Source organism: Euleptes europaea, chromosome 3 (genome assembly GCF_029931775.1).
Source record: "Euleptes europaea isolate rEulEur1 chromosome 3, rEulEur1.hap1, whole genome shotgun sequence".
Classification (NCBI taxonomy): domain Eukaryota; kingdom Metazoa; phylum Chordata; class Lepidosauria; order Squamata; family Sphaerodactylidae; genus Euleptes; species Euleptes europaea.
Window position 1 is genome coordinate 24,900,701 of NC_079314.1, and position 16,920 is coordinate 24,917,620.

The following is a 16,920-nucleotide window of genomic DNA, read 5'->3' on the forward strand; positions in this document are numbered from 1 at the left end:
TGTCTTGTGTTTTATATTTGTATTTTTAACTCTGGTTTCAAATTGATTTTATGATGTGTTTCATCAGCTGCCTTAGTGGCCCTTAATGGACCGAAGGGTAAGATGTAAATGTTGTAAATGACATAAAATTAAAAATTTTTTGACTGAAACCAGTGCCCATTTCATTCCCAGGTTTCTCCTACACCCCCTCCTTGACCTCGGGACAAAGTTCTGTGCTACAACAGCTGAAAAGCAGCGAAGGAGTCATCCAACTGACGGCTACACAGTACAGCCAAATCTCTGCTCAGCCAGTCAAACAACTACTTCACAGTGACTGTGCATTGCATAATCTGTACTTCACCTCATTAGAGTGATAATTAATTGGCCCTATTTTAGGTTACATCTGTCAAAGAAAGCAGTCTAGATTAAAATCTGCAAAGGAGGCTAGACAGCCAGCCCATGCTGAAACTCAGCGGCTCTTTGTAAAAAACAAAACTAATTTCAGCGGGTTTTATATCTCTAACTCTTGCAACACCAAACAAACAAACAAACCCAACCTTGACATTACATGTGAATGTTCTTTTTTCTAAAATTCAGAAAGGAGAGAAACTATCCCAGCTTCTCCTGTCAAAAGACTTTGCCTCCTGCCCCCTTTTAAAAAGAAACGGAAGGTAAATTGAAACTCAGCTCACCAAACATATTACCGATGTGTCCATTCCTAGTGAGGGGCCGCAGTTCGTTTTTCCCCATTGCATATCGCTTGTAGTTATCCCAAGCAAACTTCATCATCTGTAAAAGACAGAGCGAGAAAGACAACTAGTCGTTAGCCAGACATCAAAACTACTGCATCAAAGCCTTTAATTAAAAGGAGAACAAAGTATCGGCCACTGGAGACAGGTTGAGCAGGGACCTAGATAAAAATCTCTGCTCAGGTTTGAAACCACAGGAGGGTAGATTCTAATCTGATTTTAGCTCCAAAACCACTTTTGTGTAGCAAGGTCCAAAGTAGTTACACATATTTGCAGCTCCAGAGGAAAAGCAAAGCAAAGGAAGGGCAATTCTTAGGAACGTATCTGTCTGCTGCATTAGATCTGGGCTGAACTTTCATTTCCCTTCCATTTGCAGGTACTAAACCCTAGGCACGGCCAGAGGTGTAAGCTGAAGGGCAAGAACCAAAGGGATCTTTGCCCTTGGCAGTCAGCCCTGGCTCACAGCTTGTATCCTTGAGTGAGCCAGTCCAGTGGATCTTGGACCGACCTAGAATGTAACTTGTGCACTCTTGTTTATTTAAATTGCATTTTTGTAAGTCCCTTTGGTGTATTGCTGGGGAGAAGAGAGAAGTAAAAAAATACCTAAAGGAACAGATATAAAAGATGCCAAAGCCCTGAGAGCCAGGAGAAGACTCACTGCGGAGGCTGGAGGAAGCTAGACGAAATCTTCAAAGAAAAACACTGCACAGGTTTAAGTAATGAAATAATCCAATGGTCCAGGCTGTAGCAAAGCTGCAGGCAAGGGCTCACATGATACCAAAACCACTCCTGCACTCAGAAAGGTAGCACACCAGGAAGGCAGCTAGGAGTCTTCTCCTTGATGCACTAGTTTACTATGTGCAAGGACTCTTTTGGAGGAGAGGCACGAAAGAGTACCGCGAGCTGAGCAGGCTAACTACTTCAGCAAGGATCTGACCACAATTTTTGCTTTCCTCTTAAGTCTTAACTAGACGCGCCCAGTGTGCCGCTGGAATAAAGCAGAGTTTAGAAGTGAGATCCTGCGTAGGTAGCCCAAAAGACTGGGCAAATGGGATGGGAGTGAGAACGTCCAGCACTAACAGTAATGAAAGCCATCCTTCAGGCGGGAACAACACACTGCCCAGCCAATTTGAATCTGCTGCCACTTCTTTGCGAAGAAGAGCTAGGACAGGGCAATCGGCAAGGGGAGCAGCAGCGGGAAATGGATGGAGGGCTTATCTCCTCCCCTGCCCACAAATTACTGTCCTGATGCTACTTTGCACAGGGAAAAGTGGACATATACGTCACATGTAGTTTCCCCATTTCTTCACACAACTCATAGTTAAACTGTGGAACTCTCTGCTCCAGGATGTGCTGATGGCTGCCAACTTGGAAGGCTTTAAGAGGGGGAGTGGACATGTTCATGGAAGAGAGGGGTATCCATGGCTACTAGTAAAAATGAATACTAGTCATGATGCATACCTATTATCTCCAGGATCAGAGGAGCAAGCCTACTATATTAGGTGCTTTGGAACACAGGCAGGATAATGCTGCTGCAATTTGTTTTGTGGGCTTCTGAGAGGCACCTGGCTGGCCACTATGTGAATAGACCGCTGGACCTTGGTGTGATCCAGCATGGCCTTTCTTATGTACTTATGCTCTTATGTCCTTCATTATTGTATGAAGACTTGGAAAGTGAAAGTTCTGAGTGTTTTTAAATAGAAAGCTAAGTGTATAGCTTGGCTTGTTTGCACAAGCCATTTGGGCAGAGGACTCTAGTACATGCTGTATTGATAATCCCACTCTGTCTCTTGCTGACTAACGGAACCCACTGAGGATCTCTTGCCTGCTCCCCCACCCTCAGTCCAGACGTCAGCATAGCGTGCAAGGCATTAAAAAGCCCTTGTTTTATGCAACTCTTTAATGTGAAATATAAACCCATTAGCTGAGACGCATATTCCATTTCTCTTCAGAATTCTCTTTCACACTGTCAGCCTTTGTATGTGACATGAAAAGCATGAGGCTCAAATGCATTTTACAAAAGAAGAAACATGTCTTTGCTTCCCAGTGAAACAAGAACGAGCTAATTCCAAGACACGAGCTGAAAGGGTCCAGAACTAAGGACAGGATTGTCAAAGCACACGCAAGCATCTCTGCCGCTCTCTCTCTCTCTCTCACACACACACATTCTGGATATAAAGCAGTGCTGAACATTAATCTTGAGCAGGTCACTGCCTCACTTTTTCGAAGAGGGGAAAAATGTGACATCAGCACTCCCGCCATTCAGCTGTTGTGCTGGGTGGACTACAATGAATTCTGAAAAATCTTTTCCATTGTAGCATTTTTAAGATCTGGTGCATACACAGACAGCTTTGTGTCTGGCCAAAAATAGGTACAGGTTTGTCCACATGCAAAAGTTAAATTCTTGCTTTCACTTTTTAAAAATTTCCAGTGCAAACATAGAGGAGGAGGAGGGGGGAGGGGGAGAACATAAGAAACGCCCTGCTGGATCAGACCAAGGCCCATCAAATCCAGCAGTTTGTTCACACAGTGGCCAACCAGGTGCCTCCAGGAAGCAACAAACAAGACGACTGCAGCAGCACCGTCCTGCCTGTGTTCCATAGCACCTAATACAATAGGCATGCTCCTCTGATACTAGAGAGAATAGAAGAAGAGTTGGTTTTTATATGCAGACTTTCTCCACCACTTAAGGAAGACTCAGACCAGCTTACAATCACCTTCCCTTCCCCTCCCCACAACAGACACCCTGAGAGGTAGGTGGGGCTGAGAGAGCTCTAAGAAAGGTGTGACTAGCCAAAGTCACCCAGCTGGCTTAATGTGGAGGAGTGGGGAAACCAACCGGGTTCACCAGATTAGCATCCGCCGCTCACACGGAGATTCTCCAGATTAAAGTCCACTGCTCCAAACCACTGCTCTTAACCACTACACCACGCTGAACACAGTTTGTTGCTGTGTATGTGCACTCCCCTTGTTCCTCCCTCCCTCTATGCATGGAGCCTCATTCCAAACTTCCTGTTTGGGTCAACCTCCAATTTGTCGTCATGTCCGAACACTGGCAAACTGGAGTGAAAATTGAGGGGGTAAACAGACTCCAACTTGCTGAGATTCCCATGTTTGGACGCCAGAGGACTGGAGTTTGGTCAAACCAGGGAGTCTAGAATCAAGGTCTACACACAAAGAAGGGGTAAACACAACAGCATAGCAACAAGCTGTGTTTGGGGCCAATCCCAGTTTCATTACAACTTGCTGAGATGTATGAATATAGCCATACAGAAGACAAATATCAGAGGTGCTTATGATAAAAACCTTAAGTTCCCTGGAAAAAATTAATATTCTGTCCCGAGTTTGACAGAGATAAGAAGCAATATTTTTTGTCACGCAAGTGGGATTTGTAAGAAGGAAATGAGTAGAAATGTAGTTTCCCCCGGCAACACATAAATGGTTCTCAGTCTAACAGGATGTTTGTAGAAGATTTTTGTACAGGGCGGCAACGGGCAACTTTTGATTAGGAAACCATTACTGTAGTAGGATTACCCATTATCTTAACTGACAATGATATTTTGTATTCATTGTTAAGAATGTCTCCTATTTTATCATGCTGTCTTTAAATTGGGGAACATTATTTCCCCATCTGAAAGTTCTCAGAAAATAGGGGGGGGGGCTCTCGCACATGTTAAGGGTTGCCATATTTTAATCATTTGCTTGCTGTCGCCCAACATTTAAATATCAGCTTTCTAAGGAATCTGATAAGAAAATCTACAGCATGAGTTTAAGAAGTTATTGGAGCATGTCAGCCACCAGCCCTCACAGAACTGGTTTTTCTCCTCACTTAATCTTGATACCGGTAACTAGTTATTCCATCGTGTGTGTAAAACCTCTTTTCAGCCAACAAATGGATTTGTTATCCCAATGGGTATCTGTTTTCCACCACTCACTAAATGGTGGTTTCCGGGATAACAAATTATAGCACTGCAGTGTGCCAGAATAGTGGAAGGGATTTACTGGTTTCCAAGTTCCATAAATTAAATGCAAGGCTAAAAGGATGACACATAAAACGAGGCATGGGGTAAACATGTATCAGTACAGAATGTCCTCTTTCTGGAAAGGTCCTTCTGGCGTTTTGGAGCTAAGAAAAAAGAAGGGTTGGTTTTTATACGCCGACTTTCTCTACCACTTAAGGAAGAATCAAACCGGCTTACAATCACCTTCCCTCCCCTCCCCACAACAGACACCCTGGGAGGTAGGTGGGGCTGAGAGAATGTGACTAGCCCACGGTCACCCAGCTGGGTTCATGTGTAGGAGTGGGGAAACAAATCCAGTTCACCAGATTAGCATCCGCCACTCATGTGAAAGAGTGGGGAATCACACCCAGTTCTCCAAATCAGACTCCACCGCTCCAAACCACCGCTCTTAACCACTACACCACACTGGTGACCAGTGGTTGGAGTTGAAAGTGTTTTGAAATAGAAATAGTGGTTCATGGTGTGTATCCTCACCCCACATTCCTCTCCGGGAAATGGGATACTGTATTGTTTCAACCCAAATAGCCCAGAGTAGCCTGAGCTCAGCAGAGCTTGGAAACTAAGCAGAGTCCAGCAAGGAAGACTCTGCTATGCAGAGGAAGGCAATGGCAAACCACTTCTGCTCATCTCTGGCCTTGAAAACCCCATGGCGAGTTGCGCCATAAGTTGGCTGAGACTTGAAAGCGCTTAATTATTATTAAGTATTGTTTCAACAACTTGTTCAGCCAAAAGAAATTCTGTGTGAATACCACAGGAAGCAAAGCCTCCCTCAAACCATATTCTTAAAGTGAACCCACGGAGCTGACTTATACCAAAGTCAGTCTGCTGGCCCATTGGGCTCAATATTGTCTGCTACAGTAATTCTCAGCATGGTGTCCCCTGACATGTTTCCGGGCACGCACTTCCTTCTTCCCCAATGCATCAAGCCAATCCTGGTTTTCCTGGAACAGAAGATGCTTCAGAGAAACCCAGGAGGCATCTTGCTCAGATCTGCAAGGAGCACCCCCTCAGAAAGAGATGCCCCCATCATAGGAGAACGTTTGGCTTGGAACCAAACATGATAAGACGTCTATAAAATTATGCATGGTATGGAGAGAGTGAACAGGGAGAAGCTTTTCTCCCTCACTCATAATACTCCAATCTGCTGAAGCTGGAGGGTGAGAGATTCAAAACTGATAAAAGGAAGTATTTCTTCACACAACGCATAGTTAAATTGTGGAACTCCCTGCCCCAGGATGTAGTGATGGCTGCCAACTTGGAAGGCTTTAAGAGGGGAGGGGACATCCTCATGGAGAAGAGGGCTATTCATGGCTACTAGTCAAAATTGATACTAGTCGTGATGCATACCTATTCTCTCTAGGATCAGAGGAGCGTGCCTATTATATTAGGTTCTTTGGCACACAGGCAGGACAATGCTGCTGCAGTCTTCTTGTCTGTGGGCTTTTTAGAGGCACCCAGCTGGCCACTGTGTGAACAGACTGCTGGGCTTGATGGGCCTTGGTCTGATCCAGCGTGGCCTTTCTTATGTTTGTATGTAACCTCCCAACATTTTGTACTTTCACACACACACACCCCATGGCAGTCATTCTGTGGTGGTCCCCACTATCCTCTCTCAAAATTCCCGAAGTGCCACACGCTCAACAAGTTTGAGACCCCCAGCCCATTTGACTGGCAGTGGTACTCCAGAATCTCAGGGGAACAAAGTAGAGTTTTTCCCGACTCTTGTCACCGAGGAGCCTTTGAGCTGGACCTTGTCAGGAATTGGTCCTGTGACCTTCTGCATGCAAAGCTGGTACTCTACCACTGAGCACTCCAGAAATGTACCATTTTAGTGCTCAACCAAACTGTGAAACCACATTCTGAACCATCTGCTTCCCTGAAATCGAGCTCAGGGGGAAACCTGTTCTTTCAACCGGCAGTTGAAGTTTTTGGTGGCACAGCAATGATTGGCACCAGGGCCAGCCAACCACAAAGCCATATTCCTCAGTGCGGTTTTCAACCATAAGCAACTTCAAAACAATGATAAAAATGAAATGGATAGCCTGCCTGAGAAATGGCAAGAGGGAAGCAAAGAATGGTAATCAGTCTTTGGTTCGGAGGCCGTGTGCCCTTTGAGGGGTGAAGGAGGGGGTAAGCAGAGATCACCCTGCAGCAGAAAAACCTGCCCCAGCTCCTGTACACAGCCTAAAAACCAACCATCTGCCCTCCACGTATGATCATGGGTTAGGCACGAGATCACTGGAAGACCTGTAGATAAGTCAACATGAGCTTTCCACAGGGAGACGGAGGTCATTTACGCATGGGTACTTGAACTCACGTTCTCCCCCCGTCTGAATCGGTTGTTCCTTGGAGTTATGCATGAGTTTTCCGTCCATTAGAGATGACCTCGTGCCCAGCCCTCGCAATGTCTGGGTCTTCCCATTCCTCTGTTAACCTGACACTTCCATCTTCCCTGAGCAAAGCCCGGGTGACATTCCCATGCGTAAGGCAAGGTGGGGGCACGCAAGCTTGGTTTCACTCACAGCCAATTACAAAGCAGCATGTCCAGAGGCGGGGATTCAAATACTTCCTGCTTCCTGGGAGCTCTTTCTGAGCAGAAGAAGGTTTTTTTTTTAAAAAAACAAAAACAAACCAAGGCTTGGATTTCTCCTCCCCCCCTCCTTTCGGATAGCTCCGTTGTTGTTTTTTGTTCTTAAAATGCTTTTTTATGTGGCAATTGGGTTTGGGGAGCAGAATTTTCTCTCACAGTAAGCCCTACAAGCAAGCCAATAACAAAGCAGCATTTAAAGGGGCAGGGACTTGATTTGAGATTGGAGACTGCTGGTGCATAGATTCCCAGCGAGCAACGAACCTCAAGTAAAACTCCCATGCGTAAATGACTTGGGACATGAGTTAGAATGAACAATAATCTTCAAGTCCTGGTGGGGGGGAAAAGACTTCATGACTTCTTAAAGATCCCTACTGGCACAAGCAGTTCCCTGACTCTGAACAGTGTGGGTGGGAAAAGACTTCCAAGTAATAATCAAATTGGCCTTCCTGGAAGGACGCTGGGGTCACTGACACATACGCACAAACAGAGGATCTTGCCTTCCCTTCACACGCTGGGCTCCAGCTGGCAGGGGAAGCGAAAATGACAAATATCCTTGAGACTTGAACTCTGGTTCATTTCCAAGCTTTCCCACCAAAACACAGCCTCCTCTTTTGTTTGTTTTTCCCTAAATGCAATCTGGTTGACAGAGAGCTCTGAGGTTGTGCTCCTCAACTAACCTAGGTCCAGAGAAAACTTAGAAAAGAGAATACCTTCACAGCAAGTGGCTGAACAATGCAACCCAAAAAACCAATTGATTGGCCCAATTAAGAAAATTCTATGCACGATTACAATGGCAAAAAATAACAATAATAATCACAGCCTTGGAGTCAGGGCTCCACATGCCTGGAATATTATTTGAATGTCCTTCCTCCCCATGTATGACTTCTGGGCCCCTTTACTAGGGTTGCCAACCTCCAGGTACTAGCTGGAGATCACCTACTATTTCAACTGATCTCCAGCCAATAGAGATCAGTTCTCCTGAAGAAAATGGCCGCTTTGGCAATTGGGCTCTATGGAAATGAAGTCCCTCCCCAAACCCCGCCCTCCTCAGGCTCCGCCCGAAAAACCTCCCGCTGGTGGTGACTTGGCAACCCTACCCTTTACTCACTGCTCAGACCATGCAAGAAATTATCTTGTACTGGCTTCCCATCTTCTTCCGTATTCAGCACAAACTTTAGCAATCTCAGCTGCCCAAAGCTCTTCTTACACCACTTTTCCCTTCTTTATGCCTGGAACTTCCTCCCCAAACACCAGTGGGGTCCCACCCCTTCTTTCAAACACCATCTCATATTGTCCACTTTCTGTGAACCTGTTGGCTGCAACCCTAAAAACAGTTTTCCAGGGTTGGAAAAGGAAGGGGGGACGGACAACTGTGGCAGGCTGTGGGATCCAACCCATTACGGTAGCAGTCAGTTGACACTTTAAGCCCATGCGTGCGTGAACCCAGCTTGCTTGCTGTGCTCACACATGCCTCCTTTCCCCCTCCCCTTTTCTTCCATGGAGAATCCTATTTAGAAACTAACTCCAGCTACCACTGATATATGAACCGAGGGATCTGGATTAGCTGGAATCAGCACCCTATCCAATACAAACCAGGATTTTAAAGAACATTTTGGGATGGTCAGGGGGCAAAATTCATGCCTTTATTTGTACATCAGAGTCAACAGGAGTTTGTTTCTAACCAGGATTCTCCACACATGAAGGGTGGGGGAGAAACGCATAGCAATGAGCCAGGTATGCGCATGGGTTTATTTGTGGTCAGTGTTAAGTGATGTCTCAATGCAGACTTTGCCTGTCAGTGAAGACAATAGTCCCAACATGGTGTTTGCCACCCATATACAAAATGGTAGGCATTTAACCCTTTCCCCCACAGTGAGAGCCAGTGTGGTATAGTGGTTAAGAGCGGTGGTTTGGAGCAGTGGACTCTAATCTGGAGGACTGGGTCCTCCACAAGAATGGCAGAGGCTAATCTGGTGAACTGGGTCGGTTTCCCCACTCCTACACATGAAGCCAGCTGGGTGACCTTGGGCTAGTCACAGCTCTCTTAGAGCTCTCTCAGCCTCACCTACCTTACAGGATGTCTGTTGTGGGGAGGGGAAGGGGATTGTAAGCCGGTTTGATTCTTCCTTAAGTGGTAGAGAAAGTCGGCATATAAAAACCAACTCTTCTTCTTCCCCTTCTTCTTCTTCCCATTCCCTCTGGAGGCTTTCCCTCCAATCAGGGTTCCTAGAAGTCTTTGGAAATTTGGTGGGGGGAAGTTGCCAGTGGAAAAAGGCATCACAGAGGCAAAGCAGTGTGTGGGAGAAGGGTTAGCCACCTCTCCCTTCTGTTCACTGTTTTCCCCGCAACTACATACAAATGCACAAAACCATTGTTTTTCCCATGCCGGTGGGAGATACAGAATTTGGAAACCACCATAAGCCACAAATATAAACTTTCTGCTCCAGACCTATCTCACTCAGTAGCCCTTAAAATTCAAGTCCAGCACTCCTCAATGCAAGATAAAAAACCCCTAACGGATTAGATAATATAGCTGATGGGCATGACGCAGCACTACGAGATTGTTGTTCTTCATTAAGCAACCTTGAGAACGCATTCATCGATTATTCCCATTAGTCCATGCAGATTCCCCAGTATATTGGGAGCACACAGGCAAGGCACATCCAGGATTCTTCTAGTTGTTTTCATTCCTTTTATGTTCTGTGATTCCCTCTCCAGCTGTCCACTTTCCAATCCTAGCATTACTAGCATCTGGCAGAACCCACTTTAATTAACACAGGTGCACGGACACAAAAATAACTATACACGCAGTATTTTGGTGGTTTTCTTCTCCCCCCCACCCCCGCCATGGGAGGAAAAATCTGTCTTCTCAAAGTAAATTTCAACCAAGTTGGGCACATGACAAAGTAAACATGAACAGTACGATCTGATACCACTCAGATGTCAAGGCCACCTCCAACAAGGAAGGGATTTTTTATTTCCCCCCCCCCCTTAAATAAGCCATTCAGATTTATATATCTGGCAGGGATGAATCAGTTTCTAGAATTTATTAAATCTCACAGCCTAATGTACTCTCTGACAAGAACACAACCTTCTGAGTAGGCTCCTAAGTACACGTCACTTATCTGATTCAAATTCCACCACCCCCACCCCATGAATCTATGCATAATGTTTTCTACTACAGCATTCATATTTCAGTAAAGGGCTGGCTGGGTTTTTATTTTATTAATTCAGACTTCCAAATAAAGTAATGAACCTTCATTTTTTCTAGCCTGGCATTACAGACATACATATGGCAGTCATTTGAGCCTAACAGGAACAAAATGCCCAGCTCTTTCAGATATTTTAATCTTTTCTTTCAGTGAGGTTAATCTCATGTCAGAAGTTTATTTTCCCCTCCTAAAACATCTACAGGTTGAGGATATTAATGAATAAATGTTGTTAGTCTAACGATGACAGTAGAGTTCTGTTTGGTTTTGCTACAACAGACTAACGTGGCTACTCTGGTATTAGTTATGCTACATTTTGTGTCCAAAAAGGGGACTAAACCGTTCTTAATCCCCTGCCATTTTACCTAATTTATAAACTGGAATAGAGCCCCGTGGCGCAGAGTGGTAAGCTACAGTACTGCAGTCCAAGCTCTGCTCACAACCTGAGTTCGATCCCAACGGAAGTCGGTTTCAGGTAGCCGGCTCAAGGTTGACTCAGCCTTCCATCCTTCCGAGATCGGTGAAATGAGTACCCAGCTTGCTGGGGGTACAGTGAAGATGACTGGGGAAGGCGCTGGCAAACCACCCCGTAAACAATGTCTGCCTAGTAAACGTCGGGATGTGACGTCACCCCATGGGTCAGGAATGACCCGGTGCTTGCACAGGGGACCTTTACCTTTTTAAATATAAACTGGAAAGGTTTCTCTTTTGGCCAACCAAACGGAAAACAAGGCTGAATTCCCCCTCCTATTATGGTAAGCCTTAGTATTAAAAAGTGAGTTTCTGAAAGCCACTGTACGGAGAATCATATGGAGGATGGATCACTTTCAACACGTTGCCTAGAGACATGGGAGAGCCAAATGTTTTCTCCCCTGTGTATAAAGAAAATTTCACTCACAGTTCTCATACATGCTGTTCTTACTCCATTTGTGTGTAGTTACACATCCGAAGATACTTTTTATCCCGCCCCCCACAGTCTTTCAATCACTGCTCCAAGACTGCCAGCATTTTCTAGTGGCAAAATTATTCAGGCTGGTATACAGATGCCACCTTTTCAACGGTTTGCCGCAGAGCATGGCGCTATATGATGGTGCTTGTGTTTCTTGAAAAAAAATCACAACTCAAAAGGCCCCTAATCAAATCTTGATTCATTCAAGGTTTGTTTTGCTTTACTGGTTAAGGTTAAAAAAAGGGGGGAGACGGAGACTGGAAGAGTCTTCAAAAAATATCAGCTCAGAATTTGTCAGGTGCAGTCTTAAATCTGTTTTCACCAAACCTTGTCAATTTGGCTTTTGTGAAGTTGACAACACTGTCGAAAGGGAGGAGCCACGGCTCAGTGTGCAAGCATCTGCTTTGCATGTGAAAGGTCCTCAGGGTCCGCCCCAAAAACCTCCCACCGGTGGCAAAGAGGGACCCGGCAACCCTACTGTATCATCTGAGGCATCTCTGTTGTGACTACCTCACTATCTGAAGGCCTAACTACGCAATCAGTTCTCCGCATGTTCACGAGATCAGATGCGCATTGCGAGTTCTATGCAGAAACTTTCGTTTCCAGACATGCACAGGCCCAGTTCAGATCAGGGGGACAGGTGCCTCAACCTGCACCATTTTCCCAACCTGAACTAGCCCCAGGGACCTGCTATTTGCCCCTTTAGGGAAGCCTGCATGCAATCCATCAGTACATGTTTTTCTAACATGGCTGTGGGGGTGGAGGCTTAAGCCCCTACTTCTTGTGCACCGTGGCCCCAATCCAAACTGGGCTATGTCTGCCTGGGAATTAAGTTGCCAGCATGGAACTCACAGACCCAGGGAGGACTCAAGGAAAATGTAACGTATAGTTAGATTCTGAGTAACCCCAGCTGAGGAACTCCCTGCTTCAGGGAGGTTCACACACGAACCTTTTAAAAAATTTACCCAAAACAGAGCCAGCGTGGTGTAGTTAGGGTTGCCAGGTCCATCTTTGCTACCGGCAGGAGGTTTGGGGGGGCAGAGCCTGAGGAGGGTGGGGTTTGAAAAGGGGAGGGACTTCAGTGTCATAGAGTCCATGCCAAAGCTGCCATCTTCTCCAGGTGAACTGATCTCTATCAGCTAGAGATCAGTTGTAATAGCAAGAGACCTCCAGCCAGTACCTGGAGGTTGGCAACCTTAGATGTAGTGGTTAGGAGCAGCAGACTGAAGAACCGGGTTTGATTCCCCAGTCCCCCACATGAGGCCTGCTGGATGACCTTGGGCCAGTCACAGTTCTCTCAGAACTCTCTCAGCCCCACCTACCTCACAAGGTGCCTGTTGTGGATAGAGTAAGAGACTGTGATTGTAAGCTGCTTTGAGACTCCTTAAGATAAAGAAAAGTGAGATAAAAACCATCTCTTCTTCTTCTACATTGGTTTCGTTAATCCTTTCGGGGCCTCTGAGGGATTTGTATGTTTTACGATTATTTTAAAATTGTTGTTAAATGTTCTATTGCCATCAATTGTTTTCATAATAATAGTATTTGGAAGCAGATACAGATTTTTAAAATGAAATAATAAATGTTTCTGTTCTTCCATAATGTATTCTTGCCGCTCCAAAGCAAGAAATCCAAGCAGTCCCCACTGATTTCAAGGGAAGCTGCAGTTACTTCATGGCGAGAAAACCGGAGTTGCTTAAACTCAACCAGACCTTAAAGCAATTAATTTATTCCTCTCCTGGTGTGAGAAAGGCAAGCCGTTAAGACCCAGGAAGGAGGTCCTTGGAGCATACGATAAAGAAGGCAGGTCAGCACTGAATTCTTTATCAAAGAAATGGCTTACCATCTAAAAGCGTACTATATGGCCCTAAGTCGATACTTACAAGAGTTGAAATCCTTGGGTTAGACCTACTGGTAACTGCATAAGCCATGAGCAGGGGAGACATGTCAAGCGCACGCACTTCCTGCAGAATCAAGCGATTAAGCTTTTCCTGAACTGCTCCTCTTTGAGAGGCAGATGGGATTTTACACTTTTGGTTGCACCCCTGCCCTCACGGAAGCCTTCCAATCCTAGCCAGTGTGGTGTAGCGGTTAAGAGCGGTGGTTTGGAGTGGTGGACTCTGATCTGGAGAACCGGGTTTGATTCCCCACTCCTCCACATGAGCGGCGGAGGCTAATCTGGTGAACTGGATTTGTTTCCCCCTCCTACACTAGAAGCCAGCTAGGTGACATTGGGCTAGTCACAGCTCTCTCAGCCCCACCTACCTTACAGGGTGTCTGTTGTGGAGAGGGGAAGGTGATTGTGAGCTGGTTTGATTCTTCCTTAAGTGGTAGAGAAAGTCGGCATATAAAAACCAACTATTCTTCTCTTCCTCATAGCAAAATAACACATATGCTAGCTTCTTCTGCAGACAGGGATATTATTGGGGGGGGGGGCACACAAACACACAATCCACCCACCCCCAGTGGAAGAGTCCAGAAAAACATCTCTGCCTCTCTATTTCCCATAAATTGGCACTCCCACTAGGGCAGTAAACATCAGAATGCCGTTGTGTCGCCAAACAGCTGCTGCATCGGTTTTATCCATCCAGGCTGGGCAATTAAAGCAGGCCTAAAAGATTAAAATTAAAGAACGCCAACTCATTAGCCTCTTTTCAAGATGTTCACAGGAAAAGGGCCTAAGACAAAATGTCCTTTCCTTTCTACTTTCTCTGCCTATCTTACTTAACTCTTGCTTTAGTTTGAACCTGCTCCTCGGGTTATTTTACTAGCTTTGATAATACAGAACTGCCCAAAGTAGCAGCATAACAGACAACGCCAAATCACTCCAGGCTTTGGACTTGAAGAAGAAGAAGAGTTGGTTTTTATATGCCGACTTTCTCTGCCACTTAAGGGAGACTCAAACCGGCTTACAATCGCCTTCCCTTCCCCTCCCCACATCAGACACCCTGTGAGGTAGGTGAGGCTGAGAGAGCTGTGACTAGCCCAAGGTTACCCAGCTGGCTTCATGTGGAGGAGTGGGGAAACCAATCCAGTTCACCAGATTAGCCTCCGCCGCTCATGTGGAGGAAATGGGGAATCAAACCCGGCTCTCCAGACTGTACTCCACCGCTCCAAACCACTGTTCTTAACCACTACACCACGCTGGCTCTCTTGGGCGTCACAACCTGCCTTTAATGCCAAGGCACCAAACAGGTGAAGGAGTTAGCGACTTCATTTTTACCCCGCCTTTCATGGGGATCCAAAGCAGCTCGCATAATTCTCCCCTCCTCCATTTTATCCTCACAGCGACCCTGTAAGGTAGGTTAGTTAGGCTGACAGGCTGTGACTGCCCCATGGTCACCCAGCGAGCTTCTGTGGCAGACTGGGGATTCAACTCTGTGTCTGGTCTGACACAGCAGCTCTCTACTAGAGTTACCTTCTAGAGCCAGTGAAGAGACCATAGCTCTATGGCTGATCGCACATTTTTTGTATGCACAGAATCCCAGATTCAATCTCTGGCACCTCCTGTGAACAAATGTCTGGCTTCTGGGAAGGACTGATTATGAAGAAGAAGAAGAGTTGGTTTTTATATACTGACTTTCTCCACCACTTAAGGAAGAATCAAACCAGCTTACTTCCCCTTCCCCTCCCCGCAACAGACACCCTGTGAGGTAGGCGGGGCTGAGAGAGCTGTGAGTAGCCCAAGGTCACCCAGCAGGCTTCATGTGGAGGAGCAGGGAAACAAATCCAGTTCCCCAGATCAGCATCCGCGGCTCACGTGGAGGAGTGGGGAATCAAACCCGGTTCCCCAGATCAGAGTCCACCGCTCCAAACCACCGCTCTTAACCACTACACCACGGTGGCTCTCCAGGATACCAACAGCGCCACCCCCACATGAGGTCCCTTCACGTTCCTCAAATCTCCTTTCCACCAGTTAATGACCTCATACCACCCATGCACAAATTCCTCTGCACATAATCGCAATGCCGGCTTTGTTACATAATACGACGTTTCTATGCAGCAAGGGAACGGTATTTCTTCCCTTTCTCCCGGTCCTCTAATCTTCAAGAGGGTCGGGACTGTTCTGGCCTTCGGACCAGCGCCTGGAAATATACTGCCCCTCTGAGAAAAACCGCGGCTGGCTGCCTCTGTTAATTTATGAGGGGAAAAGAGGCTCGAGCATACAGAGATACCTACTGGGCAAATTGTACATATGAGTAGGTGGGAGCCCCGAAGACTTTCGGGCTTTGCCACACAATTTCAAAGGCCGCCTCTGATCTCAGCTGTTACAAAATTGTGACATTTGACTAAAAGGTTTTGCTCAGCCAGGCAGGCGCTAACTACCACAGACTTATATTCCCTCCAATTTAAAAAGGCTGCGCCTGGCAGAACAGGCCCGGCACACCACAAGAGGTTACTAGGCAACACTCCGAAATGGACAGCAACACAGATAATCCATTCTAAAGTAATTACTTCTTTTTTTTTTTAATTAAAGATTACTGTAAATCCAATAGATCCCAACAGGAACTTGAGCAATTTAGACACACACTGGCTAACTTATCTGTTTTCAAGCAGTCGTATTAATGCCTAACTCTTAACGATAAAACACTAGGAAAATAGGAGAGATTTTAATTTAATGGGACTTCAAACAGACAGCCACTAGCCTTTCATTATTTAATGGCCTTTATGCAGATCCACCCACAACGTATGGCTACTCTCAGAGGTGCCGGAGTTTAAGCCTGGGGCTAAACCCAATCCACAGCTCAACTGGGTTTAGCCCCAGACTTTAAATTAAATTCCAGGCTTCCCTCTATGAAATGTGCGCTTTCTCTATTTATACCTGAGTATGTGCACAAGACAAGAGTCACTGGAAAAGACAATCATGCTTGGAAAAGTTGAAGGCAGTGGGTTATAGATCAAATCAAGCCTGAACTGACCCTAGAAGCTAAAATGGCTAAACTGAAGCTATTGTATTTTGGTCACATTATGAGAAGACAAGAGTCACTGGAAAAGACCGCCATGCTAGGAAAAGTTGAGGGCAGCAGGAAAAGAGGAAGACCCAACAAGAGATGGATGGATTCAATAAAGGAAGCCACGGCCCTCAATTTGCAAGACCTGAGCAAGGCTGTTAAAAATAGGACGCTTTGGAGGACACTGATTCATAGGGTCACCATGAGTCGGAAGCGACTTGATGGCACTTAATACACACACATGTGCACAATGGTAGTGGAAAGTGTCGCCAAGTCTCAGCCCAGTTATGGTATAGTTATAGAGGATTTTCAAGGCAAGAGGCATTCAGAAGTGGTTTGCCATTGTCTGCCTCGGTGTAGCAACCCTGGACTTCCTTGGAGATCTCCCACTGAAGTACTAACCAGGGTCAACCCTGCTTAGTGTCTTGGATCTGACAAGATTAGGCTAGCCAGGGTCATCCAGGTCAGGACAT

At 46.0% G+C, this 16,920-nt stretch overlaps 1 protein-coding gene across 1 annotated transcript in view; it reads right to left on the reverse strand.

Annotated features, from left to right (window-relative positions):
- Positions 1–16,920, reverse strand: part of MAN1C1 (mannosidase alpha class 1C member 1) — a 190,187-nt gene that overhangs the window by 123,507 nt on the left and 49,760 nt on the right. The window contains exon 2 of the mRNA XM_056846936.1: positions 672–768. Within this exon, the coding sequence (XP_056702914.1) occupies positions 672–768 (97 nt within the window). The remainder of the gene's footprint in view (positions 1–671; positions 769–16,920) is intronic.